A 24,568-nucleotide genomic window follows, 5' to 3' on the forward strand; every position below is an offset into this window, starting at 1 on the left:
GGGACTTTTCACGCGGGGTGCGGAGAATACAGAAAGTGGTATAACCCGTGTGCTAAAGGGAAAATTGCTACAAATATTTTCCGTATTTTTAAAAACATGTTTACCTCGATATCCTTTAATGTTTATTTATTTATTTATTTATTATATTTGATTCTTAGGTTGATCATTAGATCTTGATTCTTTTGCTATATGTGTGCACAAAACAGAAAGATACCTTAAATCACTTTCTCTATCAAAAGAAAATGTTTTCGTTCTGAGAAGAAAGAGGAAGCAGTAGTACAGTGTACAACAGAAATGCCACTTACAAAACGCAAACATCGTTAATGAAATGGTTCATATACGGTATAAGCGATTCAGTCTGTTAACTTCAGTGTTGCTCAACACAATTCTTGACCAAAAACTAAACATTTTTTTTTCAAATGTTACTATTGCTCTTCGTATATTTTGTACTCTACCATTTTCTGTGGCGGAGGCTGAAAGACAGTTTAGTGCATTTGCAAGAGCAAAGAGTGTCCTTTGCTTATCGATAACTCATTATCTGATTTGAGAACTCTTATAATGGGTCTACTTTAGCCCGTCAGCAAAACTTGAGTGATATCAGAGATACATTTGCTAGCAGGTAAACTACGAACTGTAACTCCAGTAATGTAATTAGCATATGTATTTAATGTAATAACCCCGGAACCTGAGTCGGCTTTCGACGGGTCTGCCACTTGGTACAACTGTGGTTGAATTACGTGAACGCATCACTGCAGCTGTGGCCGATATCGACCCTGACGTGCTACGGAGAGTTTGGTAGGAGCTTGGTTGTAGACTAGGTGTGTATCGTCTAGCTTGTAAATCGCATATTGGGCATTTATAGTATGTTAGGAAAAAAAACTTTTGAGTTGATAAATCATTGTGTGTAATCGCCTTTTCTATACATGCTATTAAAAGCAATAATAATAATAATAATAATAATAATAATAATAATAATAATAATAATAATAATAATTGAAATCAGGAACATCATTTTTGACACACTCTGTATTTGAAGTTTGTATTTATCTGTCAAAAGAGCCCTTCTTCGTCTGGGTTAACGTCGGTATTACTTCTGCCTATTCTAAAATACACATCAGTGCGTGCATGATTGTATTCTATGTTCATTGCCTCCCTGAACCAAACAATTTCAATCTTTTAATCCTGTTTAATATTTGATAGTGAGAGAACTATCTTGACACTAGTTTTTGGCTAAGCTGATGTAAAGTTCAAGGAAAGATTAGCTTGTCGCTCTATCTGACACGATAAACTTCTCCTTTAATACTTGTCTTGCGAATGCGAGACGTTTATTACATTTTAAGACGCAAGTCAGGCTGAGACGAAAAAGAAATAAAAGAAACTTCGGCGTTCATTTCGTTAATACTGCTTCGGATGGAGATGGACAGATTTATTGCAGGTTAATTAGATATCATCTTTTGAACTGATAATTTCCAAAACGTTGAACACGTAAACTTGTCAGTTAAAGAAATCACTGAGGCTTACCTCTTGATTTTAAGATATTTAAGTGGAGATGCCGAAAGTAGAGCTTTTGTATTCTCTATGTTGCAGTGTGTAAACAGTGGCATATTTTTACTCTGAGAAACTATATCTGTTTAAAGAGAGGTTCTACCTTCGTTTAGTGCAGAGTGAATTTAATGTATTCGGTAGTATGTTACGTGTAGTGCAGGATGTGAGAACACTTCATAATTTGGTTTGTACTTATTGTTACATGTTGAATTTTGTTCATTGTGATAATGAACGACGAACATCTAATTTTATGCTTCACTTAATTGCTAATAGTAAACAGTTACTTTCGTAGATGTCGTTACTTGCAGTCACTTGCTGCCTGATGCTACTAGACGGCGCTAGTATGCAGGCAATTTCCCGATTTAAAGGTATTGGGATGATTTAATTGCAGCTTCAAATATTACTGTTTGAATTCAATTATTTAAAAACAGGACCGTAACACCTTTGATTTGAGCATTAATATTTTTGTAACCGATATTAATCTATAATCTTGTTTTTAAAAAAATGACGATACACATCTTTTTGAGAAGCTCTGTTCTCTTACTTACAATTGGAGTCAATTTTTTTTTCTTCTTTACCATAGAGATCCTTATTTAGAGCCAGAGTATTAGAATTCCCGACGCACGATTGCTTGAATATCACCTTGTAAAGCATGGTAGGTGGACAGGATTTTTTGAACAAGACTGTACAAAGAGAGACAAGTTCTGACACAACAAGTGTTACTGTTTATGTCAAAATGAAATTTTTCATAGAGTTAAGCTACAGCAGTAGCGTAGTCAGGGGGTTGACCTGGCCCAAGCTCTCCCTCCTAAGTACAGCGATATTGAAAACGGATTCTGCTTCATGCAGTATGTTCCACTTGTGAACTCGATATTATGACATTAAGGCCTTAGCATAGATAATGCGGGCTGTGATCAAGGGCAGGACGTCGTGAAATCCAAGGCGGACTGCGATCTGAAGATGTCACGCACATTATAGAATGATAGGGCGTGCGGGCAGGTAAAATGGGTAGTTTCTCATCTCTTCTATGACTGTTTCAATATCCATTTCCACAGAGATCGTTACACACTATGCGGGCAACTGACTCGAAACTCAGCTGCCCGCTGCGTCCTGGTTGAGATCGTTATCGCAGATAGGAGTGTGTTTGACAGAGTTGGGGCAATATTAAGAAACACTGGGTGGCGTTCAGTCCGCTGCGGACAGAATTTGCAGAATGTGAATACAGCCCGCATTGTGTGTGCCAAGGCCTTTATTCTTTACAATTTGTCACCAAATGTACTGTAATGTTCAAAACACCTTAATTCTCAGAAGCTCTATATTTAACCCTTCATAAGATTACGGCAAGCTAATTATATGCTGTAACTTTCATCCTTATCAGCTCTTTCTATGTAGCATATGTTCCAAAACTTGCTATCTACGAAACGAATAGAAAGCATTAAGGTGGATCACTAGGTGTTCTCGGCACTATGCTAAACACTGCTTGAATGGTGTGGCATTGCCAAGTAGTGTCGAGTGTTTACTGGTGCCAGATAATAAAGGAAGTAATCATGGAATTCTGCTTGGATACTTACTGGAGAAATTACTGTAGTTTCCGACCCTTACCGCAATTCACAGCTAAGTTCTGCTTCTCGAATTGTAGCGCTAGAATCCAGGAATTAAACGTACAAATTTGGCAACAACGCATTATGGCGTTCTGCGTAAGTTTCTTCTCAAAATCTATTTCCTTAAATGCAAATTAATATTTGCATAAAATGTGAAACATAACACTAAAAACGGTCAAACAATATATCTATTTCGCAATAAGATCGGTACTTTAAAGTATTTTACACATTCAAATAAACATTTCATAAAGCACTTCTAGTAAGATCTAACAGCCAGTGCCATCTTGTATGCTCATTGTAAAACGAATCAAATATTTTCTTTTATTTGTTACCTTTTTCGATATCAGGAGACACAACCAAATGAAGCAGTATCTTGTGTTGTAGCTGAAACATAACTTTATCATATAGTACAATATTTATAATATGTAACGTTTCATTGCGCAGTAGTTAAGGAAATGAGCTAAAATATGTACTGACTTCCCGGTGATCCACCTTAAGAAAACTCTGTACTAAAACCGGGAGTGGTTGAAATCCAAGACGACTTCCGGTTTCAATATTGATTTAAATAGAAAAACAATGATAGATAACGAGTATTGGGTTTCTGGAAGTGATTGAGCGTTCTAAGAATAGATACCACCTCTTAACCCTTTATTTAAACCGGAAGTGACAGAAATTAACCACGTCCGGTTTTAATGTTGATCGGCATAGTACAAACACCGCAATAGACAGCAAGAAGTGTCCGTCAATTTTTGTTTATTTTTAAGTTTATTTGTGGTTAGTATTCTTCAAAGCATACGTCATTACGTAACGTGAGTTACCATGGACATATCCATACGTTTGGTTTTGTTTGTTTGTTTGCTTATGTTTTCGTTAACATTACCTAAGTAAGAGTAAAAAAATTTTAAAAATCCAACTTTAGAATGGTTTTATCGGGAACTGAAAAATCTTCCCCATATTATTTTTGTGGGACAACTTTTACACCCCAAAATTATTGGGCACTTCCTGTATGGCTACAATGATTAAATTTGACATAATTGTAGCTTTTCGGGACTAATCAACAGAAAAATTGCAAAAAGTGAATATTCTTAATTTTTAGGGATTCTAAAGGACAGATGAAATTCCCCATGCTATTTAAAAGGGCCTTTTTTGGACATATAATCTCATATTTTAGGCACTTGAAATTGGAATACAAACTTGAAATTCGGGATGGTTGTACGTGGTCATGACCGTTACCTAAGTAAATTAGTAAGAATAAAAAATTCCAACTTTAGAGTGGTTTTATGGGGAACTGAAAAATCTTTCCCATATTATTTATATGGGACGTCTTCTACACCCCAAAATGTTTAGGCACTTGCGGCAGGAATAGGATGATGAAATTTGGCATGATTGTAGCCTTCCGGGACTAACCGAGAGAAAAATTGCCAAAAGTGAGTATTTTTAATTTTTAAGGGGTCTAAAGGGGAATGAAGAAATTCCCATGTTATTTAAATGGGCGTCTTCCTGGGATAGAAAATCTTATCTTTTAGATAGTTAAAATAGGAAAAGAAACTTGAAATTCGGTAGAATTGTAGGTTTAATAGGTGCGAGGCTGTAGGCCGAGCAAAGGCGAGGGTGTGGTGGCGAAGCCCCAGATAAACAAATTCAGGAAATATGAAGAGCACATGCACGAAGTTAATTCTTAGTGCAAAGGCTTATATATAAGAGATGCGAGGCCATAGACCGAGCAAACGCGGGGGTCTGGGGGCGGAGCCTCTAGGTAACTAAAGGCTAGTATATATATTAAGTAACAATGGAACATAGTATTGTCAGGGTTTGCATATCTGTAGAAAATTTCCGATCTTTAATTTACTATGGACGTGGGTGGAATTCAAGTTGCAAAATTTTAACCTAACAACCAAACAGAAACGTAGCCGATGAAAAGCATTAAAAAAATGTCTTGCTCTCTTCTGGACTCGTTCAATTAAATCTTTTCTAATTTACTGTATGTATTTTAATGTAATATTGTCCGTTGTAAACTTATTATCCATACTCTTGGGGTCCCGGGTTCTATCCCAGCCCCCGCCAAGTGAACTTGGTGGTGGACAAACACCGTGTGCGTGGTTTTTTTCGGGGTTCTCCCGTTTCCTCCCACTTTCTTCATTCCACCATTTCATTCATTACTCATCATCACCGTCTCCTTTAGCCTGACCGGCATAACGTGGGACGTAAAACTCAAAGATTTCATTTCATTTTCAATTTTTATCCATTACATTTATTATCCATTATAAACCATTACAAACGCAGTCAAACAAATGAACTTCCATAAACAGTATTATTGATTCCTTGTGAATATCTTATTTAAAAATTTCCTACAATCTGTGATTTATACTCTATACACTGCGGAGACTCGTGTTTCGAAAGTTAAAATATTGGAAATATACTACTATTACTAATAATATATATATTATTATTAGAATATATATTATCTATACAAATGGGACATAATTTTACAGTGTAGTTTGCAGGTTCTATACCAAGATTTTTAGTGATAGTTGTAGGTTTTGGTAGAAAAAAAAACCGACCCTGTTCTTTCTGATCGACTTTTCTTCCTCGGTTATAGATTACCGTTGTTAATTCGTTCAATAAAATCTATATTTTTTTAACAAAAGATAATGAGCTGTTTCCTCCAATTACTTCGTTTCTACATGTAAGAAACGAACACCGAATATTCAGCAAAAATTACTGTTTGGTGTCACAGTGTTAGCCAACAACAAGTAAACATTTGTGATTATTTTACTAAGTAATAGTGTGCGATTTTGTATTATTGTAATAGACGAAGAGCGGTTCTAATTAAACAATTGCGAGGTCTCGCGCAGCGTAGTCGCAAATGCTGTCGTCTTTGGTGCGTGCGTCTCGGGTTCGATTCCCGATGGGGACATTTTGTAGAAGAAGTTTAATGGGCCTTTTCAGGCCAGCCATCTTGGGTGGGGTTTTCCTGGGTTCTCATTAACACCACGCGAATGCCGGGATGGCTGCTAACATACAGGTTCCAGTCAGCTCCCTTTTTCCCCTCTTTCGGACAGTGTGATCGCTGAGGGACGTCATCCCTCATACGTGACTAGCTAACGTGGCCATAGATGCCGAAAGCCCAGAAATCTAATTGCTAATCCTAATCCTAGTTATTGGCTAACATGGCCATAGATGCCGAAAGCCCAGAAATCTAATTGCTAATTCTAATCCTAGTGATGGGCTAACATGGCCATAGATACCGAAACCCCAGAAATCTAATTGCTAATCCTAATCCTAGTGATGGGCTAGCATGGCCATAGATACCGAAACCCCAGAAATCTAATTGCTAATCCTAATCCTAGTGATGGGCTAGCATGGCCATAGATACCGAAACCCCAGAAATCTAATTGCTAATCCTAATCCTAGTGATGGGCTAACATGGACATAAATGCCGAAAGCCCAGAAATGTAATTACTAGCCCTTGAACAAGAGTTGCATCAACAGTGATGTTAATTTTACTTGAATTTAGAAAAGCAATCGGGGACACCGTGGCTAATTGCGGCCAAGTAAGTTTGTGGTGGACAACATTGTGCCCGTGAGTTTTGTCGTATTATTCCTGTTTCTTCCCACATTATCATTCCGCCAAATCTTTAATCATCATTCACTTACTCGGTTGATTTGTGTTCATGGTCCTTTTTCAGTAGCAAGGATATGCAGCACGGGTCTTTGCAAACTACACTGGGATATGCTTTGAAGTAATCAATTACTCAAAAATTCGAATACTGCATTCTTCGAATATTTGAGAAATATCCAGATATCGAATAATTATTTCAACGGATAATGGTTCAAATATTGAAAACGAATATTCGAATAATATTAACAATTCTATAGTAATCGCGAGGAGTTGTGACTCTTAACCCAGATTTACCAAATTCGTCACCCAACAGAACACGAGGGCGTGTCCCGTTCGTCAAACCCACCCATAAAATTTTGCCAGTGTCGCCTTTCGCGCTATATAGACAACATCTGAGAGTACAGTGTTGTTGAATTGCCGCTAAATTTCGTGTTGTTCATTTTGTTGCTGTTTTTTTTATATTTTTGTTAATATTATTGTTGCTGTTTAATTCGAACAATTGTCAGTGTTTGTGTTCTTGTTCTTTAATACAATTTCCGTTTTTTTCGCTCGTATGCTGTATCCTCTAAGTTTGGCAACGTTGTTGGTGCACTTCTGCTCTTTCACTTTTTCTGAAGTGTGCATTCGGAAGGTAGCTCCACGAATCGTCCCGAATTTTTCCGATGCATCACCTGTGAGTGAAAGCAGGTGTATGGCCGCGGTCACTATAGTCTGAACTACTGTAGTGTGTCCTATGCTCCTGCACCAGGAATCAAACCCGAGATCTCATGCACCAAACGAACGTTTACTACCCACTAGAGCAGCGGGAGGACTCAACCACTACTCAGGTTTATGTCAGAGCCAATAAATAATCCCACCGATGCTCGAACCCTGAAATAACACGCGTTACGTCAATTGACTACAACAGAAAATGCAAACAATGACACTTCCCGGCGGTATCAGTCATATGTGGCCAAGCTTGGTCAACTTGCTGTAGTAGTAGAACTTGTCCAAATGTGTACGATTTCACAGATATGTGACCGAATTAATGTTTATTTTGAGTTTAACGTTCCTTTCATTAGCAAGGTTATATGGAACGGGAACTACTGACTAACGTGAAATCCGAACCAAATGAGCTCCCTCCGGGATTCGAACTCGAGTCTCGCACGCCAAAGGCGCAGACGCTAACCGCTTAGCCACGAAGAAGCTCATGTGACCGAGTTAAGCTAGTGGTCAAACTGTAGTTGTGGCCAGGCCAATTGAAGTTTTACTTCTCATCTTGGTTTTTGATGTTAGCACATTTAAATATACTTGGGTACTAAGCAAAGCTAGGAGGACAATATGGATAACACGAACCTTATTAAGGGAGTGGGGCAGGGAACGTCATTGCAAAGCAGCCAATTTCTGCTCCCCCTCCGTCCTATAATGTTGTGTTACGGCGTTGTTTGCATGATTAATATGACATAATAATTAATGTTAGGATGGAACGTTGTGGGACCACCCAAACTAAAATGCGTTGCTTGCAAATCAAGGTAAGTAGGTAGCCGATCTTCAGGGATACACCCTTGCTGTAATACAAACCTTTTGGAAAGCTAACAAAAAGAAAAAAAGACACTTTTTCACGGTTAATTCCTGAGTCCATGTTGGGGACCTCCTAATATCCATTTATCTCCGTAGTTTATGGTTTTGGTAGAGTGTGTTATTGGTGCATGCCAGGATTCAAGACTCAAGTGATCGGATATTCGTTGACAACGCCCTATTGTTTAACGTGGGCATTCCCCAAGGTTATAACTTAAAATGTGACACCATTTTTTTCCCACTGTTTATATTCTATGTTCTTTGATTTGCACACATTGAGTAGGAGTTCCAAACACGGCTAAACTTTACGCGCGAACAGCCATCATTGGTTGCCCATTTTTCAAGTCAAAAGTAATCTTTAACCACGCGAAGAACAGGTGAATTGGCCAGCATATATGATTGATTTAACATCGAACACACCCAAGAGTGGAGAAACCTGAAGATCCACGGCGCATCCTTAAGCCATATTAAGTAATGTTGGCTTGAAGATTACTACCCATTTCCTGAGTGAGATTGCATTGACTCATGACGTAATGATTTTCTCTGTTTTAATGGCGGGAAGATGTGTCTTCACCTTTATTAACTAGTTACAGAGTTTTAAAGAAAATAGTTGTCCTGCTACTTTTATTTTTCGAAAAGGAAAAAACTTCATTCCCTTATTTGGATCAGAAATGCTCATCATGTAGGCTAATGCTTCTGTTCAGAGTTACGAAGGAGTGAATTCCGCAATATTGTGAAGAAACGAGACCGAAACACATTGCCAATAAACGAGTAAGTTTATTTTATACAGGGAGATGTACCCACAAAGGGGTTCTAGGGCGCAGATTCGCTTATGAGATTATTTGGAGGTAGGGCCGGCTGTACCATATGTGAAACGTAAATTTGCACTGAGCGGCAAGTTTCGATGGACGCTTTTAACCAATTGAATTCGACACATCTTTCGAAGAAACTGTCTTCTTCATACCGTCATAGAAGGAAAGATGGAAGGAAATCGAGGAGTGGGAAGAAGAAGAGCACAACTGATCGATGATTTTCCAGGCCTAGCCCTAAAATTTAAAGGAAAGAAAATGCTTCATTAGTCCCAGTCCGGGACTCACCCACGGGGGATCCACTGGGTCCGGACACCCCCGAACTACCTAACTCAACATCAAGGGCGCAGATTTCTCTCTAAATTTGGGGGGCGGGGGCATTCAGATGCAGAAAGCATATATGAGGATTTTAAGACTTTAAGCATATAAGAGATTCAAATTATGGCAAATATTTTAAATTTATAAATACAATGAGGGGCCCACATGAGCCTTGGGGGGTCCGGGCCCCCTCGGCCCCCCAGGATCGGCGTCCTTGCTCAACATACATTAGTGCACTTTCTCAATAAAACTATACTTTTGTTTAACTGGAAAATGATTGATGTAGCATGGAAGTTTGATCTTACACTTCAGAACACAAAATGCAGAACACTTTAATAATAATAATAATAATAATAATAATAATAATAATAATAATAATAATAATAATACTTAAACAACTAGGAATAACAATAATTTGTTCCTAAAGCAACGTAAATTTGAAAATCAAAAAGTACTCTTCAAAATTACAATTGATGTGTAAAAAGAATGTGTATATTCTTTACAGTGATTGGTTTCTACTTTGATGCATCCCATTATGCCAAAGTTAGCTCATCTGTTTACCTGCTGGACAGCCTTTTAGTCCTAATGCCTATTCGAAGCAGAGTCTAAGAATAAACATTCTGTTCAAGGTGAAGCACTGGAAAGTATTCGCAGCTTTTTATAGGTTCATTATGATGTGTTTGCTACGTGTGCTTTCTTTCAGGGTTCAGAATCATAATTTAACATTGAGCGTCGGGTGAAGAGAAAATAAGAAAAACAGCGAACACTTATGTAATTGAATGGCTTGTTAGATAAAGGGATAATGATACGTCGAAATAACATGACGTTTGTAAGTAAATTGAGCTTTAAGTGGCTTATGTAGCAATTTTTCTCCTTTTCTTCGTACGTATCTTTACAATTTGTTTTTTGTTAAGTCTGTTGAAAGGTGATAAAAGATCACATAATGTCGGCATTCACATCAAAATTTGATTATTATTATCATTTGAAAGAAAGTGCAACGATAAAGTCATTCCGGAAGCAAAATTGAGCAGAGCGAACGAACCCTGACTATCAGTAGTGGTGGGCGTAAAAACCTTTTCGATTTCGGTTTTTAGATAAAACTAAATTTCAAAAAGTTTTTCCAAACCGGTTTCGTTTTCTAGCAAACCGATTTCTTTTGCAAAACTGGTTCTGTTTTCCATCAAACCGGTTTCGATTTTAAAACGGTTTGATTTGTTTTTGTCAAAAACAAATTTCTGCTTTGTTAACTGATAAACACGAACCGGTTTCGGCGAAAATCGTACTGGTTTCAAGTAAAAAGTTGAAACTCGTTTGAAGAAAACGAAAACTGGTTTTGGTGAAAACCGGTTTCGTCCATTCCTACTTACTACTATAGTAGTGTGTGTCGCGTGTCAACATTAAGGTCGTCGTCACACTAGAGCTTGTGAGCCGCTCAGGTGAACCTGTAGTGTGAAGGCTTGAATACTTCTGAGCCGCTCAAAAGATCGTTTTAACAAAATGGCAGCCATGTTAGAGTAAGAAGAAGCTGCAGCTTAATCTTAGCAATAAATTGCAAGGAAAAAGGAAAAGATGTGGATTCATCGTATAAATCGATCAAGACGGGAAGAATGTTCATTTTGCAGTATAACGAACGTTTTACTTTGCTTGAGTTCGGTTGTATTTTGTAGTATAGCTTATATGGCTGCTACTTACTACGATAAGTACACGTTGATTACACACTATTTGCAGTCATTTAAATGCACTATACAGGGTGTTTCAAAACAACACCGACAACTTTTGGGAGGTCATTCCTGACACCAAGATAAGACGAAAAGTATAGACCAACCTCAAGGTGAGCAGAACTTTTACTTTCAAAAACGGGACGCATACGAATCAGCGACTGGAGGGCGATGTTCCACATTGCATTTTGGGACTCAGCAGTGTTTTCAATTTACAAAATACACAAGTAAGAATGATAACAAAGCGTTTCTAACTTAAGTACTATCCAATAATACTTTTAACTACTTGAACACTCAAAATTCCCACTCAATTCCCACTTGAACCACAGAACACTCAATTCTCATTTGAATATTCAGAAATTCTAGGCACGGCTGAACCTTCATAATGAGTGTTGGTACGGAAGAGTGTGGAATTTGCGCTGACCATTTATATTTTGAATGATAATTACGAGACAACTGAGTCAGTTTTGCTTAAAGACGGGACATTTAGGCGTCCCGTTTGAGAATCAGAAAAAAACGAGACAACGGTTGAAAATAAGGGACTGTCCCGGCTAAAACGGGACGTCTGGTCACCTTCACCAACCTGGAGTGAGTTATAGGCTGCCGAAAACATGAAAAAAAATTAACTTTAAAGGTCCATAGCTCCAAAACTATGGAACCTACCGTAGTCGGGTCAAGACTTCACTCAGAAACTAATATGTGCGCTATCCAAAAGTACATGTTTCAGAATCCTAAAGTACTCATACAACAATTTTTGTAGAGGGAGTTTGGCTACAGGGATACAATGTGAAGTATTCACCAACTACCTCTATAAAAATCATTGCGGAAGTATTGCATTTGTGCACCCAGGTTGGTCTATACTTTTCGTCTTCTCTTGGTGTCAGGAATCACCTTCCAAACGTTGTCGGTGTTGTTTTCAAGTTCAGAATACTTATTTGTTTCACAGCGATTCAGTGCACTTCTGCATAATAACATGGCGTTCTCTTGCATTATCATAGTAACCGCACTAGTGTTCTTAACAACTGTAGCTGTAGAGTGTGCGTTGAAATCGCTCCCTTTCATTGGTATTGGAAATAACTAGTTTTCTCGCCCCTAAATCATACCAAAGAGAGGAGGATGTGAAGCAAACATTGATATCTATCGACTGAAAATATTGCATCTACAAGATAAGATTATTCATGACATTATATCATTATTTTCTTCTATTGTATAGCAAGTGCATACGTTAAAGCACTTTTGCCTTACATATTAAATGAAATAAACAAGATAAATACAGGTTATCGTTGTAACAGTTTGTTTCCTAAGCACTCGCGCACAGACCGTCACGCGAGAACTCGCATGCGGTCGAAACGACCGCGCTGTAAACTTTGAAGTTAAGGAAAGAATTACATAATTTTAAATGAATTGTGTACTTGCCAAAGGCGGTGGTGTGTTGCAACAATACAGTCTGGGGAAGGATTAGAGGGGGGTGAGGGGAAGTTTGCTCAAAGTCACTAAACAAAATCAAAGAATATTTATAGGTGCGGTCGAAAAGACCGCGCTGCGAGTTCTCGAGGGTTAAATAAAATTTTTCAATTACTTCAGGATGTCTATATTTTCGTTTAATGGACTATATAATAGTATAAAGTGTGCATTTCATCAGAGTAACACCAAAATGAGAAAATTTTCAGTATTAAATATATGTACACTTTTCTTCATTGCAACTGAGTTCACGCTCACGTGTGAAGGGCTCTCATAAGACTGCGTGTTATTTTCTTCCCCGCCAGCAGCTCGCTTGAGCCGGTTACTGGCAGGGTGATCTTCATAGCAGCTCAGAGCTGCGGCTCACTTTCACCGAAGTGCATGTGTGAAGGCGTATCTTTAAAACAATGTAAAGCTAGCAGCTGCAGCTCAAGTGAGCGGCTCACAGGATCTAGTGTGAAGGCATACTAAACTCTTTCCAGCCTTAGAAAAAAGTAGATGTAAACAAACCGATACGACTACCAGTGAGTCGATGACCAGTGATTGGTTGTTGGTCTCACTGCACTAGTATCCTACCGCAATATAATCCCTACTAAAATAATTTCAAATAAAAATATCTGAATTTATCCTGCATTTTGTGATAATAAACGCAATATGTATAATATTTAACAACAGATGTAGCTTCATATCAACCTCATCCGTTATTCGACATAGTATTTACTGCGCATGTGTATGTGATCGCACGCCGATCCCGCTCATTTGAAATTATGGAATGCACAGTTCCATGGCGATGCTAAGTAACAATACTCCATCTTCGTCTCGTGTTATAAAACAGAAAAGAAGACAATAGGAACAGCGAAAATCTCGTTTATATGACGATTTAAGAAAATACATATTTCTAACGTAACAGTAATCACTGTCAGTGCGTTAATTATGTAATTACCAACGATAGCCTTACACTTTGGAAATTTTGCGATGACACCTAGCAGACGATCTTGCTGTTCACGTTTTTCGCTGCCGAAGCACGTGTGAGCCGCGGAATAATACATTTCGTTTTGTTTACGTGTACTTTCTTCTAAGGCTGGAAAGACTAGGTTTTGTTCTAAGCTGAAAAAAAGTGCCAAAGAAGCTCACGAAATGTCAAAATCAGTGTATGACGATGGAGTTCAGCGAACCAAAGCGGCAAGGTTGAAAACGAGCAACGATCGAGTTGTCCTGTGACGTCAGAAACAGATGAAAACGTGCAAAAAGTCACACAAATGGTTTATTCAAACAGGGAAATGACAATTCGAGAGCTTCCAAAGTACTACACATCTCGTTTGGATCCGTGAAAAGCATTTTAATCGCCGATTAAATGGGTCTCCCTTGTTTATCACGAAAACACGCCGTGCTACACCTTGCTTTTGATCCGCGAGTTTCTGGCCGAAAAAAATATTCCTGTTTGTTTACATTCGCTGTGCTCTCCAGATATAGCACCACGCGACTTTTGGCTCTTTTCAAAAATTAAAACTATGCTTAAAATAAAACGTTTTGACACCATTCCTGTTGTTGAGAGGGCCACGGCAGAGCAGCTGAGCACCCTTTCCAAAGAAGCCTTTCAGAAATGCTTCCAAAAAAAAAAAATAATAATAATCTGTAAGTTTTACGTCCCACTGTTATTCCGGCTAAAGGAGACGGTGATGACGAGAAATGAATGAAATAGTGGAATGAAGAAAGTGGGAGGAAACGGGAGAACTCCGAGAAAACCCACGAAAACGGTGTTTGTCCACCACAAAGTCCACACGGCGCGAGCTGTGATCGAACCAGGGACCCCAAGCACCGGAGGTGAACGCTCTACCACTAAGCCACCGCGCCCCCAGAAATGCTTCCAGTCAGGATTCAACTTTGGTAAAAGGGTATTGTTAGTCAAGGACAGTACTTTGAAGGAAATTAAAATCAAATTCCATGTAAGCTTATTACTTTGTTTCCAATAAAATTATTCACCGTATTTTTTGATCACACCTCGTATATCCTTTTAAATATTAAATTTTAATCTCACTGTGCATATCTTCACACGGATACCTTATTTGTCATGAGACAAAGGAAGTCGCTAACTAATTTTCTTACCAGAAAAGAATTTGTGATTAAACACGTCCTGCTCCACCTGAAGTGGATATTTATGTGTGACGAAAAGGAATATTTTGGTTTTATAAGTCAGAGCTGGTTGTTATTCAGTATCGCCAAGCTAATTTATGACATCCGTTTTTATTTTTTTCATGGCTTGCGAATCGACGTCAAAAAATTCTTTTACGTTTTATTTTTGCCTACGATAACAACAACTTCCTAATGTTGCCAGTTCGGAATAGGATTTAATAATTGTGTTTGCATTATTTTTGCCAGTTTTAATTACGAAATATTTTATAGTACGATTTACGACCAATTGGCAGTTACTTACAACTTCTGTCATTTGCCGTATTGGAATGTTATGGTACGAAAATAGCAACCATAAAGTTTTTGTTTAAAAAAAAAAAAAAAAAAAAAAAAAAAAGTGCATACCCGAATTGGCGTTCGAGCTTAAGTGCGTGAAGCCAACGTGGCTATGGATCAGTTATTGTTGGTAGCAAGTTGACAACTCACCCACGAAGTTCTGCAAATGAACGTACGTATACTGTATTTTAATGGTTGTGGCTTTCTTATTGACTAATGGGAAACTTAGAGGAATGATAAGGTGTCGTCATCATAGGTATTTGTCGTTAGTGACGTGTCATTTGCCGCTATGGTTGCCATATTACCCGATTTTAACGGGTACCACCCGATTTTCAGGTTCTATATTCTTCCCCCGATTAAACATATCTTAATCATGAAAAGCCACCCACTTTTTGGAATTTGAGAAAAATCTAAGACGACTTAGTTGATAAAGTGTTGGTGTATTCAACGTAAATCGCTACACCTCTGACAATCTCAATCGTGATCGAGTTAGCAAGTACAAATGAGAATACAGGCACACGAAAAAAAATCATAAACACATTTATTTAACTCAACGTGGAGTCGAACTTGGGAGAATCTTATGTTGCACTACTACTTGTGGAATATGGCGCTGTACTATAGTTCAGCATTTTAGGTTTTATAAGTAGATTCTGCCTCATAGCGAGCTTAGCTAAGCTGACCTACTAAACCAGGACGTTTTCGATGTTCCGTTGTGACAGATAGGAAAAATTCTAACTTTCTAACTTATCAGTTTTCCATGTACACTCATGTTCAAAATGGTAGTCACACATCTATAACTGTCTTCTTGTGAGAATATAATTTGACGATGACTTTGCAGGGTACTTTTAACACTGCTACTATGTGTATAATCGGGAAATGTATATTTGTGGTAAATTTCATACGAACAGAATTATAAATACGAAAATTAGAATGAGTGAAATAAAATGTTGCTAAATGGACAACTACGTTTTATTTTCATTTTATTGTTCTTATTTACTGCTCTTTTGACATGAAATTTGCCACATACATGTCTTTACCGATTATATACATACTAACATTATAAGGAATACCGGGCAAATTCATTATCAAATTACATTGCTGCTACAATAACATTTATAGAAATGCGGCAATAATTTTGGACATGTGTACTTTTGACACAAACAGAAAAAGCTCTAGCTTTTTTGTTTTGTCAAATGTCCTTGTACTTTGAAAAAAGTAACTTATTTTCCCTGATTTTTTTTTCTTAAATCTTCATCCCAGCGATATTAAAATACCGCTAATTTTACAGTAATTATGTGATATCTTCAAATAGATAAAAGATAATCGAAATGTTGTACAAGAGCGCCCTAGACAATATTACTTTACATAAGAAACCGTTATCACAACTCACGTACCTGCTTTCGATTTCGAGCCATTTTGAAAATCGGCATTTATTTTCGCGTTTCCAAACAGCTGAAAACGGAAGGCCACTGGGTGACTTGTGATAACGGCACCTCACGCAAAATAATATTGTCTAGGGCGCTCTTGTTCCACATTTCAATTATCGTTTATCTATTTGAAGATATCACATAATTACTGTAAAATTAGCGGTATTTTAATTTCGTCGCGAGAAGTCCACGAAGGGTGTGATATGTCAACATTGAAACCATATCTAGTATTGGAGTGTATTGTGTAATGACTTGGACATCTTATAAACAATGATCAGTGTTCTCCATTTTTTTCGTTCAATCACTTTGTCAATATGTAGTTTGTATACCATGAATCAGGTAACACTACAGCAGTGTTTTAGATCTGGGACTTGGGTAGGCTATTGTTGCCCACGAGACTTCTGAAATTTCTCGTCTTGTCTCGAAAACGAGACGAGAAACGTCTTGTGTCGTGGCCGTAACTAAAGAGGACAGTTCATATTGGGGCACAAAGTATTGATATCAGTGTGGACATTGTAATATCCTGCCATGATTGTGTTTACAAACATCCAACATGTGCGTCGTCCTATGGATTACTATGGCTGCGGACGACACACATCACTGGTCACATGACAAGGGAACAACCGCGCCACCACCTCACCTGGAACACCTGTATAACTGAGAGAATTTCAACGAGAGGCATCATACTAGTCACCCTTCCTTTAGCTTGCTCTGGAGCTCTAGGAGATACCTAACCTAAAACCTCTTGTTTGCTTAGAACTCTAGGGTTCCCTCTTCCCACTCAGCGTGCTCGGAGCTTTGTTGGGACTCTTAGCCTCAGTCACCTAGCTTGCTTCGGAGCTCTGTGACTCTTAACCCCCTCACTGCTTGCATGGAGCATTGAGGATTCCTAATCCACTTCACCTGGCTTCCTTCGGAGCTCTGTGACTCTTAACCCCCTCACTGCTCGCCTGGAGCATTGGGGATTCCTAATCCAGTTCACCTGGCTTCCTTCGGAGCTCTATGGAGATCCTGCAGTAGGCTGCTTGAGCTTTGGATCACCTCTCTATTAACCCAATATTAGAGAATTTACATTATTTTGTAGTGTACTGTTTACAGTGAATTTTGTAATAAAAGCTGGTAGATTCCGGACTGTAATTTGTCCTACCTATGCTCTACAACACCTGCACAAACAGAGCTTTACAATATACTAATATCAGTGAAAAAAAAATTGTCGTTTAAATTTCTTCTTGCGACGTTTTGCCAGTTATTTTTTTAGTGGGTAAGACCAGAATTGTTACAGCACATAAAAACCGAAGTCAAAGCAAATACAAGGAAAAGAGCTTTAATACCCAAGTATAAAATGTGAATAAAACTTCTCTAGTGAAATAAACATATTCGCCGAAAACAATAGATTTTGTTATTCGCACGCGTCACGCTCCAGATAAATTCATTTGGAATTCATCCATGATCCCATTCGTTGTCTTTAACAACCGATTGTGACATTCATATCTAACCGAGAATATTGCGTGTGCAAAACATATTACGTACAGCGTCTGCAATCCTTGTGGGTCGCTGCTATGCAATTGAGGTTCGCAGTGAGCTTTTACGGAGCTGCATTAAATTGCAAAGTGATTGTCACATTCTCAAGAGATGAGCTGTGGAAAATAACTATATTGTTCTTTGTTCTTTTTTTATGAGATTTAACTTACATCAGAACATTACAGCAATACGTAAACGTGATTGTAAACGATCATTAAATTAATATACAAAATTTTTCTAATTAGTTGTCGACAAACAAATGAAATCATATTATGGAAATGTAGAGAGTTTAAAGTCCTTGTTGAATATTTTCTTGTCATAGTAGGAGGATATCAAGTTGTGCTGTTGAAATTCAATAATTTGTTATTCGATATTCGAACTATGGATTAATTTGCTATTCGAACAATTTTTCCGATAACGAATAGCAATTCAAACAATTCTTACCATAGCGAATAGTAATTCAAACATTTATTCCGATAACGAATACTAATTCAAACATTTATTCCGATAACGAATACTAATTCAAACATTTATTCCGATAACGAATAGTAATTCAAACAGCTATTTGATAACGAATACTAATTCAAACAATTATTCCGATAACAAGTATGATTCAAATATTTTTCCGATAACGAATAGTGATTCAGAGAACTCAAATAACGAAGAGTGATTGAAACACATTATTCAGATAACGAGTAGTAATTCAAACAATTATTTCGGTAACGAAAAGTAAGTCAAATAGTGATTGTAATAACGAAAAGTCAGTTATTCCGATAACGAATAGTGATTCAAACATTTTTTCCGATAACAATAGTAATTCAAACAATTTTCCGATAACGAATAATGATTTTAAACAATCATTTTGATAACGAATAGTGATTCAAACATTTTCCGATAACAATAGTAATTCAAACAATTTTCCGAAAACGAATAATGATTTTAAACAATCATTTCGATAACGAAAAGTAATTCAAACAATTTTCCCGATAACGAATAGTTATTTAAACAATTTTCCGATAATGAATAGTGATTTAAACAAATAGTAATTCAACCAATTTTCTCATGGTCTGAAATTTATCGTGGTGTCAACGCGTTTTATTCATGTTACAAGTCATTACTACTCTGTATTTTAGTGTAATTAATTAAAAATAGTGTAAAATGTAACATGTGGTTGTCCAGATTACTAATCACATTTTTTTCTCTCTTTACAGAGAAGAGGGGGCATATCTTTTGATCGCGCAGATCACAATGCCATTTACATCCGAATGATTGGTAAGTTCGTTTAAGCTTTTATTCTTCACGTACAATGTTCTGTGTTATTAGGTTTTAACATTTTTAGATTACAAACGTCAAAGATGATACATTAAATTACTTTTTAGTTTGTAAATAATGCAGAATGCGTTTAGTTGTAGTGTAGTTGTAAGAAATTCCTTTCCAAAATAGGTGTATTCACAGTAAGTACTTTTCCGTGCAACGAACACTATTCGAAAACTAAGGACCTCAACTTTAAATTAAACCTTTGAAAACTTTTTTTTTCTTTGTCTAGCAGCACTGGTAATATAAGATTGTGATAGCAGAACCTATAGCCACAAACAATATCCTAGCAAGCTGTCAGACAAACATCAGAAATGATAGAATGTTGTGCAATAACCATTCGTAATCCTCTGACGAGGCCATGGCTATTTTTACATTCCTTGGCAGCCTAGTCCTTGCCTCTATGACTGTCAGAGGATTATTCACTTGATGTCATATGGATATTGTGTCTTGATAGTTTTATGTCTATTATATATATATATAACTCTATCTGCGGTAACTATATTCTTGACTGAATATTTGTGTACTCTATTCTTCGTTGCATACTTTCACATTTAATGTTGAAGTACGTATTTTCTTAAGCTTTCTCTAACTCATGTGTCCCTATTACTCGAATACCAAAAAAATACTGATACTTATGCGTTCCGTTTGTATCTCATTCTCTTCTTGTAACACGAGAAATAAGGAACTGATAATAATGTCAAAGTAAGTATTTTCTCATGCGTTCCCGTTGCATCTCGTTCTTTACTTATAACTTAAGAGCTGATAATAGTGTTAAAGTAAGTAACTTTTTTTGCGTTCCGTTTGTATCTCGTTCTCTACTTGTAACACGAGAACTAAAGAACTGATAATGGTGTTGAAGTAAGTATATTCTGATGCGTTCTGTTTGTATCTCGTTCTCTACTTGTAACTCGAGAATTAAAGAGCTGATAATAGTGTTGAAGTATTTTATTATGCGTTCCGTTTGTATCACATTCGGTGCTCATAACTCGGGAAATAGACAAGTGATAATACTGTTGAAGTATGTTTCCGCTAGCATCTGTATCAGTTTTTCAGTTCTCAGGTTACAAATCGAGAATGCATTGAGGTTAGTTCCTCGTATGTTCCTCTCGACACGGCCAAGGCGGTTTAAGTTTTTCCACAATTAAGAATGTTGCTCAAACATATAAGGATCTTAGATGCAATATACATTTCTGTAATATTCAGTATTTTTTGTCATGTCTATAAAATTGTAATAAAACTTTGAATGTACACTCATGTCCAAAACGATTGTCACATATCTATAAATGTCTTCTTGTAAGAATATAATTTGATAATGATTTTGCAGAGTACTTTTAATACTGATACTATGTGTATAATCGGGAAATGTATATTTGTAGTAAATTTCATAGGAAAAGAATTATAAACACGAAAATTAGAATGAGTAAAACAAAATGTTGCTAAATGGATAAGGAAGTTTTATTTTCGTTTTATTGTTTTTATTTACTGCTCTTTTGACACGAAATTTGCCACATACATGTCTTTGCCGATTATACACATACTAACGTTATAAGAAATACCGGGCGGATTCGTTATCACATTATATTCCTACAACAATATATTTATAGACATGTGACAATAATTTTGGACATGAGTGTACTTTCACTGTGAATTAGGAATTGTAGTGTAACAGTTTGCTGTTGGTTGAAATCCGTTAAGAATAAAAGGGACTAAAATCCAGCCCAACTTGAAAGTTAGATCATATATTTAAACTGGGATATAAAATATTGCGCGATAACTTGGGTAAAATTACTTGATTTTGAGTGATTTGACGTATATATGTATTAAGGCTTCCGAAACAAGTCCATTTCTTGTATTTAAATTTTCTTGGTGTAAATTCAGTCCCTTATTCCTGTCGTGAAAGATAAGATTTCAAGTTAAATTTCGTAAACATTTATCTCATATGAAGTGCGAACGTGAAATAAAAGCAGGGATAGGAATGGCGAAAGAAGCCTTTAGGAGAAAGAAAATACTATTTTGTGGGACCTTGAATAAAGAGTTGAGGAAAAGACTCGTAAAATACTTCGTGTTGAGTATTGTATGTACGGGACAGAAACATGGACATTACGCAAAAAAATGATAGAAGACGACTGGAAACTTTCGAAATGTGGGTGTAAAGAAGAATGGAAAGAATTGAGTCGAGGGGAAGATGAGTGAGAAGGTGTTAGAAATGGTGCGGGACAAAAGAACAATTTTAGATATTATTAAGAAGAGGAAGAGAAACTGTTTGGGACATTGGCTAAGAAGGAACGGTATCATGAGAGACGTGCTAGAAGGTATGGTGGCAGGAAAGAGAGGGAGATGGCGAAGGAGACCACAATTAATGGACGATATCAAAATAGGAAAATCGTATTTGACGACGAAGAGGTTAGCAGAAGACCGCGGAGCATGGAAACTTCTCAGTTGCGACAAATGACCTACCAATAAGGGCAGGATACCTATTCGATTTCAATGAATCATAGCATGTCTTGTTTGAGGCTTAAGAATTAAATTTATGTAGTTTAGGAGAAATTGGGAGTGGTGTGAATTTCTCATATCTTGAAAGGCACGATTTAGAATTACATTCTTTTTTTTAAAAAAAAATAGCAATTTTGCACTATACATGGCGTGTGATTCCTTGAGACTACCCAGTGCGACCTATTTCTTGGGATTAAAATCAGTCCATAGCACAACACTTAATTTTATTCATATTGAACAAAAAACATATTTAATTATATCTTTCTTAGGAACTACACAGTTTTTCGTTTATAAGTTACGGGTTTCCCTAGACCTATGACTATTTGTTGAAACTGAAATTGCTCAAGTGAAGAAATTCTTTAATTTCTGGGGGGGGGGGAATCTTCCCTTCGGTTCTATACTGCAAGACATCAGTAGTTTGAAACATGTAATGAATGTTAACACACAATGTTAAAGCAATCATTTAATAATAACAAGATGTTGAATTTTTAACTGTACGTTAACTCTAAACGCCCATTGACGCAACTGCTGCATCGGGGCTTGAAACCTCAATAGTTCAGTTCTTAACTAAGGTAGAAAAATGATTTTGGTACCAATGTATTTCTGAACAAAGCAGCTTTCCCGTGTGCATTTTATGCATATAGGGGCTAGCACGGCCGGAGGAGGAGGGTAGAGGTTGTGCTTTTAGTTTTTTCAACATTTGGGGGCATTCCCCCTTGGGGGTACACTCATAAAAATTGGTATGTGAAGCAGTGAAGTAGGCTGCTACATGTAATGTTCTGTAGTTGTGCTTCTTGCTTATGGGAGAGTAGAGAAGGGGCAAAGTTGGCTAATTTTTGGAGTTTGTTTTTTGACGTTTGATTTTTCATATTTTTAATGATTTTTTATTCTTCTTCTTCTTCTAGGAATATAGCGGGATTTGCACGAATGTTAGCTCGCTGAAATCTGTAGTATTTAAGCTTTGTAACGGTGTACGAATCGTGGCTTTGTAATAATTAGGGAGGCCACCAGAGCTGTTAACGCAAAGATCTGAACAGCCCTTCGAAAAATATGATACACAGGTTATATATATTAGGAATTTCGTTCTGAATTTTACAGCAGTGGCTACCATTCTCATAGTATTCTCATAAGTGTTTGGCCTATATATTAGCATCACTTTGTCAGTGTGGGGAGACTGCAAGGGTTGTCAGGACCCCACAAAGTCATTTTTTCACATTTTTATGATCTTTTGTGTTTCTTCTACAAATATGGCGGGAATTGCACGGATATTACCTCGTTGAAATGTAATAAGCTTCCCAATGGTGCATTAATTATGACTGTGTTATAATTAGGGATTTCATCAGAGCCCCAGTCTACGAATTTGTTAAAATCCCTGGCAGGCGTCTAAAGGTTAACGTTTATTACAATCATTCGTAAAGCAAGGTTCTCCCGTTTCCTCCCACTTTCTTCATTCCACCATTTCATTCATTTCTCATAATCACCGTCTCCTTTAGCCTAGCCGGCATAACCGTCGGACGTAAAACTTAAAGGGCCTTATGCAGAGTCATTTTGACGTGTGGTTAGAGTCATACTGAAGACCTGACTACTGCAGGAAACATATGTTAGTCGAACTCTTTGGTATGGCACTAATCACGTGTCAAAACGACTCTGCACAAGGCCCAAAGAGTTTATTTCAAGATTTTACTTAAAGCAAAAGGTTAACTAGTTCTTAATCGAGAACTTAATCACCACGGTGTAATCTAATTATTAAACTTTCAACGAACACATACGCTATGGTCTTAATTAACATGTCTGTATTAGTAATTAGAGAGTACATACAAAATCGTTTCGACTATCCATATTTTCAATGCAAATCCATTTAGCTTAGAAAGTAATTAAAAAAAAGTATGACCAATTAAAATTTGCACTATTAATAATAATGATTTTTTTTGAAAAGAAAAAAGCTCTCACAGGTATCATTCGTTTAATATTTTACCCAAGCTAAAAATGAATGGTAAAGAATAAAAAGTGGGAGTAATAAATCTGGAATGACGCACCAATGAACAGCATAAAAATGTTAATAAAATGCGCGATAATTACCCTCAAAATGGCTGTTTTGTGGATTCGTTACAAACAGCTAGCTGATTTGGCAAAATATTTAATTGGCCTTTCTATAAAAGGTTACAGCAAGGGTTTTCTTCCTAACAAAGCTATCCAAAATGTGTTATTGTGTTCGATTTATACTGTCAATTTTATGCATATCAAAGAATATTTAAAGAAAAACTTGTACTGTGGTAGAACAAGAAATAAAATATGTATTGTCTAATGTTGCGAACTTTCGTTATTTCTCCGTGTAACGGGAATGTTCATGCGTTTGGTTTTAAGTTCGATTCCCAGTGATAGTACGTTGTTCAGTGTGTTGACTCAGTGTTATAATGCTGACCACACATTATTTAGTTGAATGTGAGCTATTTTCTAGGTGTAACAGTTCGTAGTTTTATCGGCAGGAAGTTTCGCTTTTCGTGTATTACAGTAGAGCCCGGAAAACTCGGCCTAATGTGGAATGGAGAGGGGCCGAGTTTGCAAAAATGCCGGGTTATCCGGAATGGGATTTAAAAAAGAATAAGTACGGGTGTTTTCTCAGAAGATACAGTACTGTATTTGTGTGTATTGGTTGCTTGTACAACAGAGAATAAACTCTCCAGTTACCTTTAAAGAAAAGAAAAGTACGTAA

At 37.0% G+C, this 24,568-nt stretch overlaps 1 protein-coding gene across 2 annotated transcripts in view; it reads left to right on the forward strand.

Moving 5' to 3' along the window:
* The window catches only part of LOC145674581 (uncharacterized), a 476,266-nt gene that overhangs the window by 159,546 nt on the left and 292,152 nt on the right, over positions 1–24,568 (forward strand). For both annotated transcript variants that reach the window (XM_081744773.1, XM_081744775.1), the window contains exon 2: positions 19,257–19,317. In XM_081744773.1, the coding sequence (XP_081600899.1) occupies positions 19,257–19,317 (61 nt within the window). The remainder of the gene's footprint in view (positions 1–19,256; positions 19,318–24,568) is intronic.

This window comes from Thermobia domestica, chromosome 17 (assembly GCF_964235325.1).
Source record: "Thermobia domestica chromosome 17, izTheDome1.hap1.1, whole genome shotgun sequence".
Lineage (NCBI taxonomy): Eukaryota > Metazoa > Arthropoda > Insecta > Zygentoma > Lepismatidae > Thermobia > Thermobia domestica.